This window comes from Harpia harpyja, chromosome 5 (assembly GCF_026419915.1).
Source record: "Harpia harpyja isolate bHarHar1 chromosome 5, bHarHar1 primary haplotype, whole genome shotgun sequence".
NCBI lineage: Eukaryota > Metazoa > Chordata > Aves > Accipitriformes > Accipitridae > Harpia > Harpia harpyja.
In genome coordinates, this window is record NC_068944.1 from 38594015 (window position 1) to 38604379 (window position 10365).

The window sequence follows — 10365 nt, forward strand, 5'->3', positions numbered from 1 at the left end:
AAAACACATCTTTGCTGAACTTCATACAATAATAAAAATAACAACAAACTCAGACTCCAAGCCACATGAACAATGTTTTTCGACAGTGTGAATTATTTCAAGAAGCTGTTCCTGAGGTTACATAAGCTTGCTTAGTAGTCTAACCCATTTCACGATGAACCTATATATCCTAACCACATGCAAAGGCCCCAGCTGTCTAGTAAGAAATAATAGATTTTTGCACTAAGAGACAAAGGATTATTACCCAACTAATACAGGATATTGCCTAATTTCTATAAAAGCAGTTATGGTATCAAAGGTGAAGAGACTAAGAAAGTAACTGAAGAGTGTTCTTCCAAACTTTGAAAAGCAACAGTCTTTTTTAAAGTCATCCTTTACAAAGATCATTACACTGATAATCTGAAGCTGTTCCACAACTATTTGGTCCAATGTAATAAAATAAAGCCTTACAGTCTTCAGTCCTAAAAAACAGACTGCTGCTCCAGTCAATTAATAGTCTTAGTCATCTCAGATAGATCTCTTCAAACTCAAAGTTGGTTTCTGTAGAACTGCTCAGGTTTTCTAATAGTGTAATAGTTGAGTATATTAATCTAGTTTGTTGTATTGTTAATGTACCTACTTAAACCAAGCATTTATGTTCTCCTACTACTGCTTATCCCCTTCACTTGTCTCCCTCCCACAAAGAGAGGAGAATTTAAAATCCTTATTTGCTTTGTAAATCATTTCTAGTTTCTTAGGAAAACGTCCTACTAGGTTTGCTCCACTGGCAGAAGATCCAAACTTATGCACTTGGTGCTCAACATATTTGTAGGCATGCATTTGTGCACAAACAACTGCCAGCTTATTTTGTATGTAGTACAGGACAAAAGTATAAACTACACCAGACTGCTTGTATATAGCCAAAATAAGCACCCATTCCTGTTTGTGTTCAGTAACTAACAAACCCAGCGAAAATCAAGCCCAATGTGCGTTCAGAATATGGTGATTTCCAACAACTGTATAAACCAATGCTAATGTTAAAAGTTAAGAAAATAAGATTTCCTGGCCCCTTGATCAAAATGATTGCTCTCCACAAAAAAATTTAGATGGGGCGATCCCTGGAATGGAAACAGAACATCTTCCATTCCGGAGTCTCAGGTGTACTACTTCCTAAACATTTATAGTGGTCACGAGCACCTGTTTTATTATTGCTCAAGTATAATACTTGAATTGGACAATTTGAGATGGATTTAATATAGCAGCTCTTTGTGCCTATAGCAGAAGGAAATGCAGCTCATCTGTCGAACAAACTGCCCTCCACATTCTTGCAACATGAGGCAGAAGATGATGAACTGGCTCAACCAATACACCTGTGTACAGCTGACCTTGGATACAACAAGCTATGCTGTCATTTTCTGCCAGAAGAATTAATCTGCATAAGGATCTGTTTGCAAAATTAAGCATTCACACTGTATTTAAAGTGTATTATGAGTCAATTCTTTTCCTGCTACAGAATTTTTGCATCAGTAATTATTTCTTGGAGATCAGAGTCTAGCTGAAAGCTGCTTAGATGCAAGAGACGGGATAACACTGGCTTGCTCATCTCCCGGTGATGTTCTTCAACTGTGCCAGAATTCTGTTTGTGCAGCTGCCATGCTACTTTTAAAGTAGGTGAAGAATGAAATCCCTTCACGGCTGATTAAGCTTGTTGTTTTGCATCTCTGGGTCAAGTATATTTTTCTCTGGACTGATTTGGAGTAGAGAATTCTGGAGTTTCTGCAGATTATCAATAGACTGTTCCCACATACCACCAAGACTGTTTGCAAAGTGATCCTTAATAAACAAGGAGACAGGAGACCCTGACAGACTCCCAAGTACAGTTCTCAACATAGTTCACATCAATATTTCTTGATCACCACATGCTGGATCAGCCTTGAGGAAAAGCACTAAGCAGAGCTGTTTCATAATGAACTACTTCCTGCCTCAGGGGAACGCTGCAGTATCCTGAAGGTCTTACTGCCCATATAAATCATGGTGTATATACTATGCCAGGTAATCAGGATGCAGAGGTGATTCCTGTGCTTTCTCTTTGGTTGATGAGTCTTCCCCACTCAAGTAGTTCTCCTGCATTGCTAGGATCTGCCTGAAATGAAGTTGCAAAGAAGATCTACATGTAGATGTGGCACTTACTTAGGGACATGGTTTAGTGGTGGACTTGGCACTGTTAGGTTTACGGTTGGACTCGATGATCCCAAAGGTCTTTCCCAATCTAAATGATTCTATGATTCTATGATCTGCCTCAACTCAACCTGCAAAGCCCCTGTTTTGATGGACCAGTGCAAAATAGCAAACAGCAGAGACAACAACTCTTAAAGAAAGGACCTGAACAACCCTAAGAATTAGATTGATGGTGTAAGTCCACAAGCTTTTTACACTTAGCTCTGCAATAGCTGCTCTAATACTTTTTACATCCTTTTCCATAAAGCGGTTCTATTCCTAGCTACTATCTTCTAGTGGCCTAGCGCTCATGAATACAGTGCTACAATAACAAATTTCCTAGCACTGAACAACACAGAGAAAAAGGAATCAGTTTCAGGCTCGTGAGGGACTATGACAGATAAATAAGGCAAAAATAATTCAAAGAACTCTGAAAAAATCTTGAGTTTCTTTAAAACCAATACTGCACAACAAATTAAATAACAGATGCAAAGCTGAAGTCACCAAACATCAGGGTTGGTATCTGTTAAAACTAGTCTTGCAGCCCAGGGTCTAAGGGATACTCCAAGCCACTCCTTGACAAGTGTAAGCAATGCGACAGTGGGAAGTGAAGCAATATTATGAATGGCTGCTGGAGAGCAGGAGAAATAGGTCCCAGCAGTCTGGGTTGCCTAGGAGCCCAAACTGACGCCCCATGAACAGCTGAACTTTTTCAGACTGCATTATCACTTTGCTTGTGTTTCAAGATTTTGTAATTCATTGAGATATTACAGAACATAGCCACGAATATCACATAATCTTCAATTTTCAGGTATGTAAAGCTATTTCATTAACAAATTGCTCTACACTTACTCCAAATTTACCTAAGTTGTTATTATTCACCATGGAAATATTTCCAGTGGCTAGTTCTCCCCATCTATAGCTATTAGTCAAGGTGACATATGAAGTGTTGAAACAGCAGATCTTGTTAGAACACTAATATTATTAAGAGAGAAGTTAATAATTCTGCAAGTTAACTTTATGACCAATTAATCACACAATGTGATGAGTGCTGGAGGCATTCTATTCCAGATGCATATCCTAATCTACCTGCACTAAAGCACAGCTCAGCAAGACAGCTTTGTGGTTGAAATACAAAGCAATAAAATGCTGAGTTAAAAGAAACTCTTTTGAACTACGAAGAACTCAGGCTATGAAATAAAATCTTTTGCATTTAGCAGGTGTTGTGCAATGCAGTGTCACTCTTACCTCCATGGGAAAGGCCTTAAAATTAACCGTGTGTTCAGAACCACGCTGGTTTTCTCTCCCCCAGTGAAATCGAACATCATGTAGTTCAAACTCATGTCCTCGAGGTAATGGCCCCCCTATTAGCACTGGGAAAGAAGACAAATGGTAAGGAACTTGGCTTTCAAAGCAGACAAGCCACTGAATATATTCTCCAAATACAATGGGGATATTGTTGCAAGCTTCTTTATTATCAGCAGTACTAGAGAGGAGAAGAGTAAAGTTGACAGACTTGACATCTTCACTTTTGAAGTACCAGGCAGGTACAGAACGCAAATTCAGGCAGTTATGAACAACAGTGAAATTGCTGTCATGCCGCACTCTTTGTTTTATGAGGCAGAACAGCTGGTCATAACACGAAATAAAAACATTGTACCTTTATCAGTCAGAAGAGGGAATATGTTTATTGCTCTTATCAAGACAGTAGCTGTGTGCTCGAAACAGATGGCAGGGGTTCTGAATTGAACTGGTAACTACTTCCAACTTGTCCGAATGCTTCATCTCCATCACTTATATTTGTTATGAGTCACAGAAACGGATAGAAAACTTTTGATTGTCAATATTTTGCTAGGTAAAGGTGTTCAGTCATATACCACCTGTCAGGCTTCTGAGATACAGAATGCCTCCATATCCGAATATAATCAAACGTACACACAGGAGCAACAACATACCTCATTTACTTAAAAACAGCTTCTAGGCAGGCATGGCTTTTTTTACTTCAGTTTTTTAAACATCTGGAATTTCTTAAAAGCATCTGTCCTCAATTGCAACACACACACAAAAAATTTATATAGTAGCTTGATACTTTTGCATTAATAGAGACTTCCACCATAAGTAGTAAAAGCAAGCAATTGTACTTGTGAGGCCCAATCTACTTTGGAATTAATCAATGGAAACATTTTGCCCAGGGATTTCTGAATCTGCTTCAGATCAAATATTACTCCACAAGCTGTAGGTAACTTCCCACTGAAAACATTGAATACTGGCTCCTAGGCAGGGCTGGATTTTACTTAAAGGCATTCACAGTCTTCCCCAGAATCCACTAAATTCTAGCTTGCGTTTAAATGACTTTGAATTGATCTTTCACAATCTCTGATAATTGATAAGGATTATTTAATTGCATAACCTACAGCTTTAGGGAATTAAAGTTCCATAATATAAAGTTATTTTGACACACAAACTAAATAGCCTTAGTTTGGAGCACAAGACATAGTGTAATACTAAAACATAATTCAGCAATTGAATCATATTGCAACTGTACAAACACAAAAACAAAAGTACAGAACTATAAAAAACCTGAAAGAAAACTATCAGTTACGGTTTTCATAAGCAATTACATTAGAGAAAAAAGTAAAATATTCCAATTAATCCTCCTTTAATAATTCTTCATAACTAATCTAACAGCTAGTAGGGTTTCTAAAATGAAATGTCCTAAATGTGGTTACAGATTCAGATTTGCTTCTTAAACTTGCTTTATCTATATTCTATCTATACCTACATCCTATAGGGAGAATCTACAGATCTGGTGAACATTGGGGGAAACAACCAATTGAAGTATTTAGGGAAATGTGGACAAATAAAAAGAAACATGATACTCAATTAGTGCTATTTCTTAGGAAAATGGAGCTTTTTCTCTGTTTTAAAATATTGCCTCTAGAGAAAGTGTAACTAGAACAAATGTTCTCTATATGGTGTAGTTCTGCACCTCCAGGAGCTTCAAAGAGTTTATTTCTGAGGCTTACGTTATAACACTGATCCCATGATAAAAGTATTTCAATGCATGAAGCATGTTTATCTTTCCTTTGCCTTTCATCAAACCTTGATCATTGTCAATGCATGAAACATGTTTAACTTCACTTTGCCTTTCAGCAATTTTTGATCCTCGTTAGAAAACGATCCTAAAACCATCATCCACTGTGCAATCCACTGCTGGCTTAAAAGAAGTCTCTGTTAGTAGGATATCCTCTAAAGCATTTTTCAATATACAATTCCATTACACAGTTGGTCATGCTTCTTCCACCTAATGCATAACACATGTACGATGATCAGACTGGAAGCAGCCTGTGAAAATGTTTGCAATTAAATAATGAGAAGGATTTGGGAATTCCAGATGGACTGCGTGTCCTGAATTAAAGGATAAAATCAGTCACCAGGAATGACAAATTGATTTTTAACATGTATCTTAATCATTTTACTTTTTTCCACACAGAAGTTTTTCTTTGACTGTTAACATTACAGTAGATGAGGATCTCTTGCACATTGATTGGACAGAGTTTCAAAAGCACTTAGTGCTCAACAGTTCCCATTAAAATAATCTGGCTAAATGGATTTGTCATCAGAGATCCCCTGTGAGGAAAAGAAGCTGCAGGAGTTTCCGCAGTCCCTGAAAACTGGCCAGAATACTAGGTCAAACACAGCTTATTAACTCTTTTCTCTTCTTGGTAGGGATAACAAATGTTGTCTTCCCCCTCCCAAAAATGGAAAAATTATCCCCAGTTTACAAATAGAGAATGGGAAATTATGTAACATGAAAACTAAGGAAAAGCTGAAACTAAAACAAGATTTCCTAAATCATAATTCCATACCTCAGTCATAAACTTTTATTCTATTTCACATTTTCTTATATTTCAAGACTCATCAGCCTGGCATCACACTGCATTCAAGTTTAAAAAGTAGTCTTTCCTTCTCCTAAGTCTCCAATGGTTTTGCACATACATGCATTTAGGTGTGTTGGTCCCATCTTATTAATTATTGCTACTAAGTTACACACTTCCCCTGGGAAAGGTAGAGTTGAAGGAGTTGCATTTTGGCATGCAAGCGATGACATCATTTGCAGATGCTCTCACTTCCTCCACAGGAGAATTCAAGAACCTTCCTGATCCTGCAGAAAGACCTTTACTCCTTGGGAAAAAGCTCTGCTTCTGATGCAGGCAGTAAAACTGACTGGAAGTACAAAATTTCTATTGTATTGCAAATCTGTAAAATTCTGTAGAAAGAAATGTTCTGTGTTGCAATAATACATGGAATTTATCATGGAAAGGAAATTAGAAAGGAAAGCATCATTATTAAAATAACAAACCCTTCCTTTTTAAAAAATTCACTGTAAAACTGAACTGACTCCCTCACTCTCAGCACAGCTGTAGCTCCCAGGACTACTGGGATCTCAGAAGGAAACAAAAATTGGAATGTCTCACGGTTTGACAATGTTCGGCTGTTTGAATGCCCCCCAAAGGTTGTTACTAGCTAAGATTGGTTAGAATAACTTGGATACTCTTCCAAACACGTGGTAAGAACTACCACCATGCTGGAAAGCACAATGGGCTTTTTTTCTCCCTACTTTCTTGACAGTTGTCTTCTTCAGACAGAATAGTTTACCCAAATGAATCGTCTGAAGGAGATACTGCAATTTCACTCTAAGCTGGAATTGTTTCTTTTATTATTTGCTTCTAATTCTTATTTGATGAATGACACCAAAAAAAAACCTTTAAGAAATGAGGACCGCTTCACTACCTGCTCTTCATCAATATTGTAAGCATGTATAACTGGAGTATCTATCTTAAGCTGCCAAATTCTGTAGTTAGTACTCAGAACCCACTCAAATTAATGGAAAAAGCTCTTTTAACTTACGTGGTTGTATTGGCTTTGTGTGTGTATTAACTCCATCTCAGCCAGACCCAATACAGTGGTCTTCAGACCAAGGACAAATTTTGCCAGCTGTACAAAATAGTTTGGCATCACGCTGTCTTAGTGATAGTCTGGACTGCTTCTGAATGCAGACAGCTGTTAATGCCAGTGCATTAGATGACACCACCACAGGAGGAAATTCTGGACATGCTCTGAAGCAATCTGACTGACCATCCAGTTTGGCATTGAAACTTGCAGTTCCCATTGCTCAGCTTACTCCTTTTCCTACTGAAGTCAACAGCAAGAACACTCTTACCGGCCGCAGGGCATGCCGAATGAGCACAACCGCTCGCTGCTGGGAACAGTTGCTGCTCCTATGCTCGGGGCTACACGTACAGCGAGTCTTAAGGCAACGCAAGCTTTCGCGGGGAAAGCAAAGGCCGTGTTTCAGCATACCTGATTTTGACTTCAGGGCAATCTGAATTGAATGCCCGTCGTTGATCACTTCGCAGTCACGACACACTACGTAGTTTGGCGACAAACGCACCTCCAGGAGCGAGGGGTCATATTTAGCTTCTCTCGAGTTCAAGTTAATAGGCGACTGGTACTCTCCGTTAGCATCAGGAAAAATCAGCCCCCACTCCACTCCTGAGACACAAGGGAAACCCGTTACGGGGAGACCCGGCACCCTGCGCTGCACGGCGGCTTCCCGGGACAGCCAGACCCTCCCCGCCCTCACCGACCGCCTCGCTGCTGCCCACCGGCGCGGGAAGGCGCGGCGGGGGGGGCTGCTCCGCGGCACCTCGGCCCGCCGGCCCCGGCGACCGCTGCCGGGCGGCTCCGCAGCCGCCGCCGCCCCGCGCCGCTCTCCCGCCGGCGGTGGCGGACCTGCCGGCCGCCGCGGGCCGGCGCTTCCCCGCTCCCCGCGGCTCGGGGCGGCCGAGGGGCGATTTTCCCTCCGCTCCGCCACTGAAGTCCTCCCACCACCGCCACCTCCTCCCCCTCCCGCGGCCGCGGCGAAAGTTTCTCCCCGCCGGAGCCGCCGCCCGCGCCTCACCTTCCTCGTAGCCCCACTCCGGAGCCTCCTCCCGGCGCGGGAAGGGCTCGGCGCCCTCGATCAGGCTCCTGTCAGCCATGGGCGGGCGCCCTGCGAGCGGGCCCGGCTGCCGTCGGCCGGGCGGGTTGTGGGGGGGGCGGGGGTGAGGGGGCGAGGCGGGCTGGCGGCGCTCCGCAGCGTGTCTCGGCCCTCCCTCCGCCCCCGCCGGCGGGTGTCGTCGTGTGGCGGGGCAGCGGCAGGGGTAGGGGGCGCGGCGCGACCGCCGGGCGGGCCCGGGAGCCGGTCGCTGTCCCAGCGGCGCGGCGCGGCGCGGCGCGGCGGGCGAGGGGTAAGGTGGCAGCCGCGGAGCGGGGAGCGGGCGGCCGCGGGAGCCGGAGCGCAGGCTGGCGTCCCCCGTGGGCCGCTGCTCCCCTGGTCTCCCCACGTCTTCCTCGCCTTCCCCTGCAGGCTGCTCCCCTCGCCTGGGTGGGTGGGTGTCCCCGCAGCTCCCGCTGCCCCACGAGCTGCGCACAGGCGGTCAGTGTGCCCCGGGGACACCCGGGGAGAGCAACTTCAACAAGGGGAAAGGCAAAGCCCTGCCCCTGGGGAGGAACAACCCGGGCACTGGTACAGGCTGGGGGGCCCCCAGGCTCGAAAGCGGCTTGGCGGAAAAGGACCTGTGGGTCCTGGTGGGCACCAGGTTGGACATGAGCCAGCAATGTGCCCTTGACACAAAGAAGGTGAACGGTATCTTGGGCAGCATTAGGCAAAGAAATGCCAGCAGATCGAGGGAGGCGATCCTTCCCCTCTGCTCAGCGCTGGTGAGGCCACAGCTGGGATCCTGGGTCCAGGTCCGGGCTCCCCGGTACAAGAGAGACATGGACATGCTGGAGAGAGTCCAGCAAAGGGTCACAAAGGCGATGAAGGGACTGGAGCATCTCTCCTATGAGGAAAGGCTGAGAGAGCTGGGACTGTTCAGCCTGCAGAAGAGCAGGCTCAGGGGGATCTCACTGATATGTACAAATACCTGAAGGGACGATGCGAAGAGGACAGAGCCAGGCTCTTTTCTGTGATGCCCAGTGACAGGACCAGAGGCAATGGGCACAAACTGAAACATGGGAGGTTCCCTCTGAACATCAGGAAACACTTTTTACTGTAAGAGTGACTAAGCCCTGGCACAGGTTGCCCAGGGAGGTTGTGGAGTCTCCATCCCCAGAGATACTCATCTGAATGCAGTTCTGGGGACCTTGCTCTGGGTGGACCTGCTTGAGCAGGGGATTTGGACAAGGTGATCTCCAGAAGTCCCTTCCAAGCTCAGCTATATCTGTGATTCTGTGGTTCCTCCTCACCACACTGTACTGTGCCCCTCCTATGGAGGAATGGAGGCCCTCAGGGAGGAAAAGGGAGTTGCTGAATAAGCAAGGGAGCCCAGCTCTGTTCCTTCTGTTCTGAAGGAGAGTTGAGGCCTCCATACTCTTTACAGTGACCCCTTCATTTAGGCCACATCCATGAGTGTGGCTTCAACTCGTCCTGCAGAATATACAGGATGTAGGGTTTGAGGAAAGTCTCTCCCCAACATAAGGATGCCCCAGTTAAGAATATGAAAGGATTCTTCGTTCTCCTTTGCCAACAGCCATGTATGGACCTAGAGAATGTTCATTCTGTCAAGGGAAAAAAGGACAGAAGAGACCTCTGTAACAGAGATCCCCCCTAGGCAGTGGCCCAAACACTTGCATCAGTGACAGCAAGGGGAATGGGAACCCAGCAGTGACAGTCTGCAATCCCTGACAGCAGCCAGGAAAGGTAACAGAGGCAGTCACATAGAGTTGCTATAATGGTAAGTGGAAGTGCCTTTTGCTTACCATCCTTGGCCACTTAAAGATAGTGACCAGACCTCCCTGCATTCTGGGAGGCTAAGAGCCAAGAGGTTAACATCCTGATCCTGTGCTGTTGATCCACAAGGTTTGATCTAGGTGTGGACCTCATTGTGCTTCAGTGTTCCCCCACTCAGCAGTAGTACCTGTGATTGCTGTGCAGGGCTGACATGGGAGCAGAAATTATCATCAGTGAGAAAGTGAGAAGGAAGAAAGACTGAGCTGGAACTTCATTAATGAAACAAGAGAGTGCTGGTTCATGGGCTGCATGCAAGGTGAAAAGAAAATAGGACACAAGAAGTAGAATGTACTTGGCTGCGTTTTTTTCAAGATCAGAACAGAAACACAAGT

The 10365-nt window shown here is 44.4% G+C and overlaps 1 protein-coding gene across 2 annotated transcripts in view; it reads right to left on the reverse strand.

Annotated features, from left to right (window-relative positions):
- The window catches only part of CA8 (carbonic anhydrase 8), a 52424-nt gene extending 44118 nt beyond the window's left edge, over positions 1-8306 (reverse strand). For both annotated transcript variants that reach the window (XM_052788294.1, XM_052788293.1), the window contains exons 1-3: positions 8162-8306; positions 7561-7752; positions 3445-3569 (exon numbers count right to left, since the gene is read on the reverse strand). In XM_052788294.1, the coding sequence (XP_052644254.1) occupies positions 3445-3569; positions 7561-7752; positions 8162-8240 (396 nt within the window). In that variant the 5' untranslated portion in view covers positions 8241-8306. The remainder of the gene's footprint in view (positions 1-3444; positions 3570-7560; positions 7753-8161) is intronic.
- Between the last annotated feature and the right edge of the window lie 2059 nt (positions 8307-10365).